Here is a 15,488-nt window from a genome sequence, read left to right on the forward strand (position 1 = left end):
CTTAATCAAAGAAGTATAGTGTTACAGTTGTGTCATATAGGTACATGTACATGGATTGTGTCATCCACTAACTCACTCATTTGAGAAACCAGAGAGGGCTAAACAACACGCTGTACAACCCACAAAAAAACACCGGTGCATTTGAAAGATTTCATGCATTGATAAAATTACATGTAGATATAAACAATACGACTGAAATATAAAAATAACAGGGATGCCTCCTATGTAAGTTCAGGTGATGTTTTTTATCAAGTATCACTTTGTTTATACTGTAACACTAAACAGTCCATAATCGATTGTAAGATGTAGCATTTTATCCGTGAATAAAGTTGTGGGATCCTGGCTCAATCCTGTGGTGTGTATACTCAGATAAGTTATCAACACTAATTATTATTGTATGTCTTTGCATGGAACTTGCCTCATTCCTGCTTACCACAAGTAAGCATCGGCGTTTTTCCATGGGTTGTATCATCCTGTCTAAGTCGTGCACGAGAAACATAAAATGATAAAAATGGCTACACTTATAGATGTGTGAGGTAGTAATGAATTACACCAAGTCTGAGGACACAGATAAAAGCATCCATTGTAACATAGACCCTACATGTTAGGTCTATGATTGTAATGACAATTCACTCAGTGATGATTAGCACAGAACATGTCTGAATGAAGATTAATCGTACTACAGCAATAGTCATATTTGTAGAGTGAAAAATGAAAATAATGAGAAATATTTTCTTTACATTCATTGTAATTTTTAAGCCTCATTTTTGTTAAAATTAGTAACATCTGTGAATAAATATTAATGGTATTAAAGAAATAGTAACGTTGTATTTGGAGTAAAAGATGAAAATACTATATACAAATGTTTGCTTTTATATTGATAATTGTAATTTTATGATGCAATAGGTATCTCATTTCTATCAAGATTAGTAACATCACTGAATAAATATTAATGGTACGAATGAAATAGTAATGTTATATTTGTTGTAAAAGATGAAAATACTTAGCTATAGAAATGTATGCTTTTCATTTATGAATTATTGTAATTTTAACATATTTTTGTTAAAATTAGTAACTTGTCTGAATGAATTTATATTGTACTTAAGAAATTGATGTATTTGTATTGAAATATATTTTCTTTACATTTACAATTATTCTGATTTTAATAGAAACAAGACTACTGCACTATTTTATAAATTCCATTGCATATATAGAAAATTTTTTCAATATTTTCCTCTTTTAGTTAATACAAATACATCAATTTCTTTAGTATGTTAATTATTCATCATTTTTTTTGGTATGGTAACATTTCCTGTAGTCTTAAAAATTACGTTGTATATAATAGAAAGTATTCTTATTTTGTTATGGTGAAGGTAGGTCTTATATTGTGAAGAATTTCGTGATTCTCAGGAAATAAATTCACAGTTTTCAGTCTCATTTCTGTTACAATTACTACATCGGAAATCTTGTGTTCAGTGTGAAATTAACATATTGTGATTTCTAAGCAAATGTGTATCTATATAGAAGTTCAACTCAATTTCATAGAATGTACAAATGAATTTAGAGTGTTTGAATTAATATATTGTTATCTTTTAGAAAATGTCTCTAAAAATCAGCACAGAATACATTGAATGAATATGTAAATGTTGCAATTAAGATGTTGTGAACCGTAAGAAAATTTACAGTAAATTTTAACACAGGGTCACAATATATGAATAGTAATTTCACAATATATGAATAGTACTGTCAATATATGAATAGTACTATCACAATATATGAATAGTACTGTCACTATATATGAATAGTACTGTCACAATATATGAACAGTACTGTCACAATATATGAATAGTACTGTCACAATATATGAATAGTACTATCACAATATATGAATAGTACTGTCACAATATATGAATAGTACTGTCACAATATATGAATAGTACTGTCACAATATATGAATAGTACTGTCACAATATATGAATAGTACTGTCAATATATGAATAATACTGTCACAATATATGAATAGTACTGTCACAATATATGAATAGTACTGTCACAATATATGAATAGTACTGTCACAATATATGAATAGTACTGTCACAATATATGAATAGTACTGTCACAATATATGAATAGTACTATCACAATATATGAATAGTACTGTCACAATTATACATTGTATGAATAAAGAACAATGTTTAAAATAAGGTATTGTCATTTGTGTATGAAATCAACAGTTTCACAATACTTGAATGAATAATCATGAAAATGTTGAATTAATTAATATATATTGATTGTAAAATGTGTTTAAAATTTAACACGTTTTTGCAGAGTGTATGAATATGAAAATATTAAAATTAGCATATGATTTCAAAGAAAATGTGTATAAAAGTCAACAGTGTTTTGCAGAATACACAAATGAATAAGGAAATGTTCGGAATTAACATGTCAGCTTTTTTGACAGTTATTATGTGCAGGCGTCGGATGTTATGTTGTCTGAGGTTTTCCTGAAGGAAAGCTGACAAATACTGTATAATACGTCTGACATTTCCATGCTTGTCCTCCCACGCCAGTCAATTTCCTGGCACTCTAAAACCATTAAAATTCATCACAACTCCCACCGCAGGTTGACAGAGTATGACAAATTTCATCAGTGTGTGTTGTCATGGTAACTGCATCTTGGCGCTCACTTGAGAGATGATGCAAGTTCACCGTGTCAGTTTGTTTTGTGAGGAGCAATTAAGTACGTATCAGTGCAGTCACTGACAGTTAATTGTCAATTTAAAAGATTGTCCAAATTTGATAGTTTGGAAAAAAAGTGATGATTAGTGGAAGAATTTAGTTGTAGGCTGTGTGTTTTTCCAGACTGTGTTTTATTGAATCAAATACTGAGTCATAGATTTAAGTCTGAAAGAATCCAGTGGTAATGTGTGCACTGATGTACACTTTATTCGATTCTCAGCACCTAAACTATACTTTACATGTAACTACAACTATACGAATATATAGTTTTCCTACATGTACTAAGATCAAAATTAAAATATATTATGCATGTCATTGGAGTAAATACGTGTATGTTCCATTTTACTACAAAACTAAGAACTGACTCATGGATTTAAGTCTGAAACAACCAGTTACAATGTGTGCACTGATTTACCAAACAGTATTTTATGTGCAAAATTAGACTGTCGACAGTCGCTCGCGCCTTTTTCTACCCTACGTTTTATCTAAACTCCAATCCGGCGCAACACTAGTCTAATCGCAAACCGATATCAAGGGCCGAAGGCGCTTGGGCCTTCGCAATTCGGCCCTCGAAATGAAATCAGTTTGCGATTATACTAGTGTTGCGCCGGACCGGAGTTTAGATAAAACGTAGGAAAAAAGGCGCGAGCGACTGTCGACAGTCTAATGCAAAATATACAGGTTAAAAATTGTCCTAGATCAAATTGTAGAATATATTATGCATGTCATTGGAGAAAACATGTCTAATTTGCCACAAACTAACTACTGACTCAAGGATAGAGTTTGAAATAATCCACTTGCAATGTACATTTTATTAGATTCTAGTCACCTGATCTGTGGATACAATGTACGCAGGGTATTGTGTAGTTTCCCAGGTTCAAATCATAAAATATATCGTGCATGCCATGTGGGTGAAGTTCTGACTCCCAGATTAAACAGATTTGATTCGGCAAGACTTCTGTAGTACTGTGTATAGAAGTGCATAAGTAAATGACTAAAAGAGTCCCGATCAATAAATGCAATCCAACGTTTCGAATTGATATTCTTTAAGAAGGATGAAGGCAAAATATATATAAGTAGGTACAAAGCCAGACTTACATCTGTGTAATAACTGAAAAGGAACGTTACACCGCAAGTTCTAAAATATTGTAAAGTATGTATAGAAAAATCTTAAAATTGTGCATACCATAAAGAACCCAAAAATGCGCCCTGAAAAATAGAATGGACATAGTTAGATGGTAGGGAATGATGTTAAGAGTCTGTTCATTCCATGTAGTAATGATTCATTACATTTATAGCAATGTGTGCACTGAAGTATACTGTTAAAAAATGTACATGTACATTTGTATTGGATTCTAGTCTACCATACGTTATGTGTAGTTTTTACCTGGACTATTTCTCAAATCAAATTGTATAAAAGTATCGTGGATGAAAAAATTATCATCTCTTGTCTGATATGACACAAATTTTAAGTACATGTGACTCATAGATTTAAATATATTGACTTTGAAAGAATTTAGTAGTAATATGTGCAGTGGTGTGAATTGTGTTACATTCTGAATTCAACTCTTAATTTACTGTAGACATGGTAATTTTTGCTAAAGACTTATTTTCACTTATTTTGCTTGAAAAGAAAAGCACAAAAATAAGTAGTGACTAAAATACCTTCTTGTACATGAACACAATGTATCGATCTGGTAATTTGTAAAAATTAGTCTTTAAGAACTAGCTGAAGACTGTAAAAATGCAAAATTTTCTAGTAGTGGAAATATCTAGTTTTACAGTATATACAGGTACTATGCAATCCCAGGTTACAACTTAGTTTTCCTGAAATAAATCATACAACATATCTCACCTGTCATGATCAACAGTTATATTTTGGTCATAGTTGTGACAGCTGAAGTCAAATAAAAGCACGGTACAGTAGTGAGGAAATATATAAAAATTTGATTTGACATTTTAAATACCTATAAGCTGTTTTAAATCAGTCATTTTCCACTCTCACTAAATTGGTAGATTTTATTCTTGCTGTAAAGAGTCATGGCGGTAATAAAATATTGATATATATTCACCTGACATTCAAACATCAATTTGATGGGAAAACACTTGTAAAAAGTTGAGTTTTTGCATTTCAGATATATTTTCCAGATGTCATCTTTAATACTATTGCTAATAAAAGCACAAATTGGGATATAAACTTTAATAGTACATATTGTGCACAATTAGATGTTAATCCCAATATTTTTCATTCAGCTAAAGAAAATATGAGTGACCTTAGGGCTGTTGTCACTATGAGTCGCAAGGTCACGAGTATTTTTCGCCTGAGTGAAGAAAAATATTTGAGAATAACATACCAGCGCTAGTAATATCAAAGAAAATTGGTGAAAGTGATGGCAATTTTGAACATTTTGACTCATATTTCAAACACAGCAGAACCAGTGACATAGACACGCATTGCCGTGACGTAGAACGACCATTGTATATATTCCGTATTTTTTGTACTACATGTACAAAAATGGCTCTTGCATACGTATAATGTAACAATATTTCTAAAAGTATTGCTATTAGAATTAATGAACAAACTGAAAATGATAGCAAGGGAGTAATTTTAAATTTACAGACAAGAACAATACTTATTCATCGTCTATGAATATTGTATGTACATGTAGTGTAGCATGTTATGAATGGTGCACTGCAAGCAATGAAATAGGGTGTGACTAGAATATTTGTTAATTGACCTTTGACCTATGAGTATCAAATATTGTACCACAAGAGGGCACTAGTGTATTCGTACACAGGTGTGTTAAAAGAATTGTCCAAATGTATTTGATTCTAATCTTATTTAGGTCTGTCAGAATGGGTAAATCCATTCTCATCACAGTATCCGAGAAACCGGATATAATTTGCACTAATTTGCACTAATTTGCACATATTCTGTATGGACCATTGAATTGATGGAATTGAAATCCCTGCCAGAAGAATTTCAGAGTATATACCATTTATAAATATTAACTGCCTTTTGAAATATATACAACCAAAGTCTAATATTGAATTGAATTGAATTATATTTAGTACCTGAAAGAAAAATTAAAATCACAAATTTTAAAGTCAGTATATCAAAAGGAAAAATAAACTCGGATAACAGGAGTCAGAAAATAGCTATGACATCTGATCCTAGCAATAATAAATAATATTTAATGTCTTGGATAAAAATATAATTGAAATAGATATAGCTTTCATCTTACGCTCTACCATATAATAAACTACTTTCATTTTGGCAGAAAGAAAAAAAAAATCTATACAATGCGATATACAAGTATATATTCTTTAATTAACTACATCTTTACGTGATCTTATGAAGCACTGTCTTTTTCGTAAGTAAAATACTTTTGACTTTCTCTATATACGTGTTTCCATAACAACAGTGTGAATTAAAATCTACCCAACTCCTCCAGTTCCTGTTATAATTTGTTGCCCCTGAAATGAAAGTTCTGAAGTCATAAATATACATGTACGAGTTTATTGTGACGGGAACAAAATTGTATACTAGTCAGCCATGATTGGTGTCGCAGTTTTAATTGAATTTAATCACCTATAGCCTCATCATTGATCTCTGTACATAGCTTGTATATAAGTCATAAATTATATAGTTGTATATAGTTTCTAATAAAACAATCAGGAAGTCAGTTACTATTCATTTGTACTAGTCAAGGAATTTGAGATTTGAGAAATAAACGTTGAAATATTAGAATTTGATATGAAATAGCTCTAAGATAATTTTATTGAGTTGTTGTATACAGTAAATGCTTTAAAAATTTTTTTTGGTTCCGGTTCACTGCTGACCCTAAACTTTTTTTTTACATATTCAAGAAAAAAATAATAAAATCGCAAAAATTGTAGAGTCTTGCAAGAAATAGTGGATGTAGAAACTGACATCAACTTAAAGAAACAATTTAAAACTGTTCTTCCAATCTGTAATGGCTGTACATATGATAGGAAGAAACCAATAACACAGAGACCATATGGAAAACAACGGAAAACATAACTACCTGAACTAGACACTCACAAATGTAAAAAAAAATTAAAAAACAAATTCTACCTACCCCACCTATTCTAAAATTGAGCGTAATCGGAACCACACAATTTTTTTAAAGGCTTATAAATGTAAATTTAAAATAAAGTTGAATATTAAAATTATTCAGAAACATGTTAAGATAATTGCAATTATCTGGAGAATATATATCAACTCAATATATTCTCCAGATAGCATATTTAATTGAGCGATAATTTAAAAAAAAATATATCAATAGAATTTAAATTGTATCATTATTAATCCCAAGTATATTCGTAGTGAGAGAAGTGTATTAATCTGCACAGTACAATGCAATGTAAAAAGACTTTCATTAGTGTAATTTTTGCAAGGTGACAATCAAAGTAATTTTTGGTGTTTTATCTGGCAATTACAAGGTGACAATCAAATCTACAGTTAAAGCCCTGTGCTGCACTAGCTGTAACTGACTTATTATTTTTTCAATCAGAAAACCAATAATATATTCAGTAAAAATTGTTACATTGCTGATAATTAGTCATTGTACATGTTAATTAGCGTTGATTTTATGCACAATTTGCATGTAGTAATAGGTTGAAATTGTTGTGGTTGATAATTTTAGGGTGTGGATTAAAATTTGATTTGATTTATTGTACCAAATTATGTGTACGGCTACACAAATATGTTTACCCACTGGTGGTTCAATACTGTTGAAGATGTGAACATTATGCTAATATCTTACCAGTGTGCCCTCTAAGCCAATTTGACGTACCACTGATGCACACAATTTCTGGTGACGAACCAAAATTTGGTGTTCCCCTATCTCTTACTATGTGGTGACGCACGAGAAATGCCAGTTTTTATCATTTTGACTCACAACAAAATTTGGCTATCATTACAAGGCTTACTGTATCTTATAATTAATTAATGAAAATCCCTGTACCTGGATGTCAGTTTGTCATTGTACAAAGTGTTGTCGAATGTAATTTTAGGTGTTTCCATTGATCTTGTATTATAACTGTATTTTTTGTCAGTTGTCTTTTCTTTCTATGTATATTTGTTTTGTTGTCCATGGTTTATACCGCGTAGGTGTTCATCACCTGTGTGGACTGCCTGACTAATGTCAAAGTTAAATAAATAAGTAAATGAATGAATGAATGAATAAATAAATAAATGAATAAATAAATAAATAAATTTATAAATAAATAAATAAATAAATAAATAAATAGTTTTTAAATAATGTTTGCAGAGTCTCCGCTAGTGAAGCTTTTAGTACAGTGACATGGCTGATGAGAAAAAAAATATGAAAAACATATCAATTTGTAACAGCTGGGTTTAAGAGAAATTCATGATTATATTATTAATTGAATCATTCTTCAAATGAACACTTTGTGATTGAATTCTCTGCATTTAAAATGTACGTACTTAGGAAATGTCACTTTTGAAAAGATCAACTCTCCTCGTATCAAAAGGTTATCGTTAATAAAAAGCATTTACATAACTAGTACAGGAAGGCTTGTCTGTGATCTTTTTCTTTCCTTCAACTGCTTAGGGGATTACACGTAACTGTCTTGTGTACATATATGTAAATTGTGTGTAATGTGAATGACCTAGAGAATAGGGTAGGATATGAATACAAAATAGACTGTACCTACAGAAGCCATTTACATGAAGTCTAGCATACCCCCGGTACATGTCCATACATTTATTTAATCGTGTCTATCAAGGGTATCTGCGACTTGGATGTGCGACTCGTACAAACTCAAAAATGATATCTGCGACACGGTCGTACGACCACTCATACTACCTGTCTGCGCTTGGTCGCACGTCACTGCGACCGGTACTGCGATGTATTTGTAATTGTACCAAACTATCAAAATCAAAGCTCGCCGACAAAGACTTCATGTCAATGATCCATTTGCCAGAAAAGTTATTTCATTGCCGTTAGAGTTAGTTGGTTTCAACAGTTAACCGCAATCTCCTTAGTCTGGTTCCCGACGTCCGTATTTTGATTAACTTTACAAGTACTCTCTCTACATTACTGTAATTACTGTAATGTAGAGAGAGTACTTGTAAAGTTAATCGAAATACGGACGTCGGGAACCAGAAATACGGATGTCGGGAACCAGACTACGATCTACGTAGATTAATGGAGCTGTTGCATCTACGTACTGGATAATTGTTCCAAAGACGGCCCAAACCACGACTCCGTGGTCTAGTTCCTAGTCGAGCTCTATAGTATGGGTTACTTACTGATGGATACATGTACTTGTGGACGTCAGATGTCCCCAACATTGGAATGTTTACTAATTACTAAGCAACAAATGATAAATAATAAAGAGGAGCGCATGTGACAAGAGAGGACAAGATGATGTATCTTGGTATTATAGTTAATACTTGAAAAACCAAGAAACTTTTGTTTGTAAGGGACACTAGCTCAATAAACAAACATTGTTCATTTAGTGGGGAGGGGGTCTAGTGTCAATGCGATTGCTGAACTTCATTTTTGCACTTCTAACTAAATTTCGAAAACTTTTACACCTTCAACGATAACATGTTCTGTATTTAATTTACTACTGAGATGTTGATAAGTTGATTAAGATTTACTTCTGATATGATATACAGTGCTGTAGTATTGCAATAGTATTTTAATGTGTTTGCCATCGTGTCTTTCCATTGCCTCGATTGTAGTGGTGTGACCGCTACAATTTTCATCATGGTTTACATCATATAGAAACGTGTCAATGACGCACTTGTGGATGTTAATTTAGGGGGAAGGAGAGAATACAGTGTGAAACAACAACAACACAACAACAACAAGTAAATTGTCACCTGCACAGATGAGATTTCAACAAAAGTGGTCTGATGACATCTTATAATGTTTCCATATATAAAGAAATCATCTCACATTTCATCTGAAAAGGTCTTAAGCAGTATTTAGCAAACTTGGTAATTTGTTCTCTCCATACAATGCATGTATCAACACACTGGTTCACCACTGTTTACAATTAGTATGTTGAACATTGACTAATTTGTATATTTTTCTGTCATTTGATTACAGTGCAGTGGTGTAGCAATTCTGGCCATTGGGATATGGGGTAGAATAACAATGGAGAAATACAATGAACTCTCAACAGATGACTTTTCTAATGCCCCATACATTTTGATCGGAACCGGTTCTTTTATCATCATAGTTGGTATTATAGGATGCTGTGCTACATTCAAGAGCGTCTCCTGGCTACTACGACTGGTAAGTCATCTGTCATTGGCTGTTGGATGCCACATGATTTATAACCTCATCTATCATTGGCTATTGGTTGTCACATGATTTACAACTTAGCTCACCTATAATTGGTGTTTGGAATGTGTCACCTGATTTACAACCTCATCTATCATTGGCTGTTGACTGTCACATGATTAATATTCTCATCAATCATTGGTTCTTGTTATTATCAGCTGCCTATAGTATGCTCTTCAATCATTGGTTATTGGAATGTTTTATTAAAAACATGTACAGTCATTGAATGTCATGATAAGTAATATTAGTCTGAATTTCGGACTTGAAATTAACTCTTTTCTCTGGGAGGCCCAGTGGATTAACACTTTCCAAAAATTTTAGCCGAAGGATGGTGTCCAATAATAATTAAGATTGATTTGTATTAATTTCAATCCTTACTTTTCAGTATGGTTTTCTACTATTCATCGTCCTCATTGCTGAATTGGCTGCCGGTATCTCTGGTCTAGTGTACAGAAAACCAGTAAGTATGTTTTTACTGAGCTATCTGGTATCTCTGGTCTAGTGTACAGAAAACCAGTATGTTTTTACTGAGCTATCTGGTATCTCCGGTCTATTGTACAGAAAACCAGTAAGTATGTTTTTACTGAGCTATCAGGTATTTCTGGTCTAGTGTACAGAAAACCAGTAAGTATGTTTTTACTGAGCTATCTGGTATCTCTGGTCTAGTGTACAGAAAACCAGTAAGTATGTTTTTACTGAGCTATCTGGTATCTCTGGTCTAGTGTACAGAAAACCAGTAAGTATGTTTTTACTGAGCTATCTGGTATCTCTGGTCTAGTGTACAGAAAACCAGTAAGTATGTTTTTACTGAGCTATCTGGTATCTCTGGTCTAGTGTATGGAAACCAGTCATTTCACTGAGCTATCTATGCAGGTTAGTTATTGCTTATACCTGATCTGATGCTAGCCACAATCTGATTAAAATCTGATAGAGACACCAGTCTGCTTAACTTCCATGGACATGAAATTAAGGTACATAATAAAGGTAGATCAGGTCAGATGAGATTGATTCTGGATGCCACTTATTGATTCAAATTGGCTTAAGTTCTTGAACAAGATTTGCGAGCTTGTTGTGCCTCAGACTATGAAACTGCATTAAATGGGGTACCGAGTAGGATATAATGGGTACCAGGTAGGGTGTGATGGGTACCTTGTAGGATATTGGGTACCTTGTAGATCCTGGTAGGGTGTAATGGGTACTTGGTATTATGTAGTGGGTACCTCGCAGGGTGTAATGGGTACCTGGAAGGATATAATGGGTACCTGGTAGGACGTAATGGGTACCTGGTAGGATGTAATGGGTACCAGGTAGGGTGTAATGGGTACCTGGTAGGATATAATGGGTACCTGGTAGGGTATAATGGATACCTGGTAGGATGTAATGGCCAGGGTAATAACAATTGCACTAACTTTCATTTGGAAACTGTACCACTACTTTGTGTAAGTTTTTGGCAACGTCCTTAGCCGTGTCACAAGATGATGATTACCTTTTTATGAGTCGTAAGTCAGTTATTTGTGATTTTGAAAATGTATAATACTGTGTGTTAATGAAGTTTTCTTGTTTGTATGTTGACAGTTACAAGATGGATTCCATGCAGGACTTACAGAAGCTATCAATGATTATGACCAACCTAACCATTCTAAAGATAGTGACGCTGTCAATGATTTACAAAGCAGTGTAAGTTGATTACATATCATTCACCAATACATATCTTTGATAAGCCAAGGTAAATATGAGTGACATAGGGGGCCTTGTTACTACTGATTTGTAGTGACAAGGCCCCCGATGTCACTCATAAAGATAGTGAAGCTGTCAATGGTTTACAAAGCAGTATAAGTTAATTATCATTCCCCAATGTCTGTCTTTGATTAGCCAAGGTAAATATGAGTGACATAGAGAGCCTTGTTACTACTCATCTTTGACTCATAGTGACAAGGCCCCCTATGTTTCTCATGTAGATAGTGAAGCTGTCAATGGTTTACAAAGCAGTATAAGTTAATTATCATTCCCCAATGTCTGTCTTTGATTAGCCAAGGTAAATATGAGTGACATAGGGGGCCTTGTAACTACTCTCTTTGATTTGTAGTGACAAGGCCCCCAATGTCACTCATAAAGATAGCGAAGCTGTTAATGATTTACAAAACAGTGTAAGTGATCGGTCTTTGATCAGCCAGGTATTAGAATATGAGTGACATATAGTCTCAGTGTGAGATTGGGAGTGTATGCAAGACTTTCAAGTTTGTTGAATATTTATTTAATCCCAGTTTTCGTTTTGTAGCAAACAAATGTTGATAGTTAGTTAGTGTCACAGTGTACTAATTTCAGTTTCTTGTCATTCATTAGTTGAAATGTTGCGGTGTGGACCACCCCAGTAGTTGGGAAAGTACTTACTATTACAACACTAGCAACCAATACCCTGTGTCATGCTGTACTCTACCGGAAGAAGAATCCGATCTGTGTGTGTTAAGTGGACGAAATCTTACAATCTACGAAGATGTAAGTCTTATCAGTGTTTTTGCTAAGGTTTGGGAACCCTTGTAAAGAGAAAGGGGGAAAGGGGTTCCGAAGCCAGTATTTCCCATAGAATCTATGGTAATTTTGTTTGGGGATCCCGGTAACAGAAAAGGGGAAAAGGGGGTCCGAAGACAGTATTTTGCATGGAATCTATGGTATTTTGTTTGGGAACGAAGGCAAAAAATGTGTAAAAAAGTAGCAATTGTGTGCACAATAACAAACAGTTTACATAATTATTAATCTTCTGCAATTTTATTGAGCTACAAACCAGGACTCGGTATATGTTGTTTCACATTTTATATTTCATGATGAAATTGATTTCAAAATAATTACCCAATCCTCCACATCCATATGGCCAATTTAAAATTACAACGAAAATTGTGTGCAATACCAATTTGTAGTGAATCGAGTGTGCAATCAGAAGTAGTCGTTTGATGATGTATTAGTTGGACTAACTTAATCATTTTATTTACGTAATGGACAGCAAAGGTGAAGACTCCTGACAAATTTGATAGACTCACAAATGATAATGTAGTAGTTTGACGTCATACTAGGATTTCACTTCATTAGTCTGTAATGTGATACCACTGTTATTACAGTAGTAATAGTAATCCAGGGTAAACATCACTGTTTCAGAAGCTGCACTCGCTGCATGCAACTGGACCATTTTTTTTTTGAAAATGTTTTGTTAGGTTCAATAACTTACTGTCTTGTAATATCATATACCCTGAACATTATTGTATCACCTGTGGGTAAATGTATTTTTTGTGGTTGTATGCATGATAAATGAATGCAAATTGATTTTTGGATCATCACCCCAGAATATCATACATTCTGAACAGTATTGCATCATTGGATAAACATATTGTTTGTAGCTGTATACACAATAAATCAAATCAAATTGATTTTTAGGTCCGCACCCAAAATAAGCACCCTCAACGACGATCATGATTTCAACCTGTTTCTGTACTACTTATGGACAATATCGACCACTGATTAATATGTACAATGTCTAATTATTGGTATTTTAGCAATTTTCAGTGAATATATTGTAGTTGTTTGGTCAAAAAATGATCCTCTTAATAATTCACCTTTTAAGGAGTTAGTCTAGAGGCTATCTGTGACTTCAAATCTTGACTCTTCTCACGTCTAGCTCAATGAGGTCCTGAGATGAAATCTCAAATGCAACCGAAGCCATATTAGCATAATGTCTTTGTTAATCAATCACAGAATTCTGCCCAATGATAAGTTAGAGTTAGAGTAAGTGTTTGTTTTTGTTTGGTTTTTTTTGGGGGGGGGGGGTGGTGCAGTTAAATAATGTCAAAATTTGATAACTGTACGTTTGTCAGCTCAGGATCTACTTATTATACACTGTGTACAGCATTGTAACGGTTGGGGGGTTTACTCATTTGCATGAACAACATTTGGTTCATGATATCTCAGTGAGCTAGATGAGGTGGAGAGATTTTGAGATTCAAAGCCACGGATAGGATCTAGACTATAAGTAAGGCATATACACTACGAATGTTTTAGTCAACAGAAAGGCAAGAACAAAAATTATGAAATAGGTAGGTAATAAAAGGGCCATAAATAACCGCATAGAAAGCCTAATATGGCTTAATTTGCAGACCAGAAAAGTAGGGCTGTCTGTAGGCATATGGACTACACGTACTCAACGTCAGTAATGGAAATTTACTGTATGTTGGGGGTTGAGAACTATTGTGACTTTCTGTTTGAGAAAAGTAGGGCTGTCAGTAGGCGTATATTGGCCTACTTGACGTCAGTGATGCAAATTTACTGTATCTTAGGTAGTCCAGAACCATATTGTGGCTTTCTGTCTGAGAAAAGTATGACTGGTCTGTAGGCGTATATGGGACTACTCAATGTCAGTGAGGCAAATGTACTGTATGTTAGGTGGTCAAGATCTATCATGGCTCTCTGTCCGAAAAAAGTAGGGCTGTCTGTATGTTAATGGACTACTTGACATCAGTGATGCAATTTTACCGTATGTTAGGGGGGTCAAGAACTATTATGGCTTTCTGTCTGAGAAAAGTAGGCTTGTCTTTAGGCGTCGGGACTATACTTGATGTCAGTGATGCACATTTTCTGTATCTTAGGTGGTCCAGAACCCCATCGTGGATTTCCTTCTTTTGTCTCAATTTTTGGTGACTTTTTGCTAAATTTCGACCCTTGTAACAATCAGAGTTGAATATGATTAGAAACTTGACAACTGTGAAATTAATACCTTGGTTGAAAAACCTGATATGTACCCAAATGGATGTCAAGTATGTACAGGATTCACGACAGTATCCATACATTTTTTAAAACCACTGAAAAATGAAGAAGGCCTACAGTAAATATACTCCATGAGGAGAGATTGAATTACACGTATCAAGAAATCGGATTATATACTATATGTATAGTATGGAATATTATTTATGAGTGGGAAGACTTTAGCCCTACAGAAACACATAGGAGAGCTATATGTATTTACTGAAAATATGAAAATATGAATCATGGATGAAATGATAATGGAGCGATATATGTGTATGTATGGATAGCATAGATTGTTATTTATGAGTGGGGAAAGTAAACTAGAGAAATACTGACAATAGAGTCTGAAACCGTTCTAGAAAAGCTGTAGATTGTAAATGATACACCAAAATATTCATCGATGTCAGTGCTTGTCAAGATTAAAAAGTCTAAAAAATATACTGAAGGTGTAATTGTTTGAATATATTAAGGTATTGTTGTATATTTTGTCATACAGGGCTGTTACAAGAAAGTTGCTTCATTTTTGGACAAAAATATGGTTGTGATTGGAGCATGTGCAATGGGTGTGGCATTCTTCCAGGTGAGTAAAGATATAACTAACTAACAAGCGTGTCA

At 33.6% G+C, this 15,488-nt stretch overlaps 1 protein-coding gene across 1 annotated transcript in view; it reads left to right on the plus strand.

Moving 5' to 3' along the window:
- The window catches only part of LOC144441953 (tetraspanin-7-like), a 49,789-nt gene that overhangs the window by 24,580 nt on the left and 9,721 nt on the right, over positions 1-15,488 (plus strand). The window contains exons 2-6 of the mRNA XM_078131220.1: positions 9,849-10,037; positions 10,471-10,545; positions 11,661-11,762; positions 12,429-12,581; positions 15,370-15,453. Coding sequence (XP_077987346.1) covers positions 9,849-10,037; positions 10,471-10,545; positions 11,661-11,762; positions 12,429-12,581; positions 15,370-15,453 — 603 coding nt within the window. The remainder of the gene's footprint in view (positions 1-9,848; positions 10,038-10,470; positions 10,546-11,660; positions 11,763-12,428; positions 12,582-15,369; positions 15,454-15,488) is intronic.

This window comes from Glandiceps talaboti, chromosome 11 (assembly GCF_964340395.1).
Source record: "Glandiceps talaboti chromosome 11, keGlaTala1.1, whole genome shotgun sequence".
NCBI lineage: Eukaryota > Metazoa > Hemichordata > Enteropneusta > Spengelidae > Glandiceps > Glandiceps talaboti.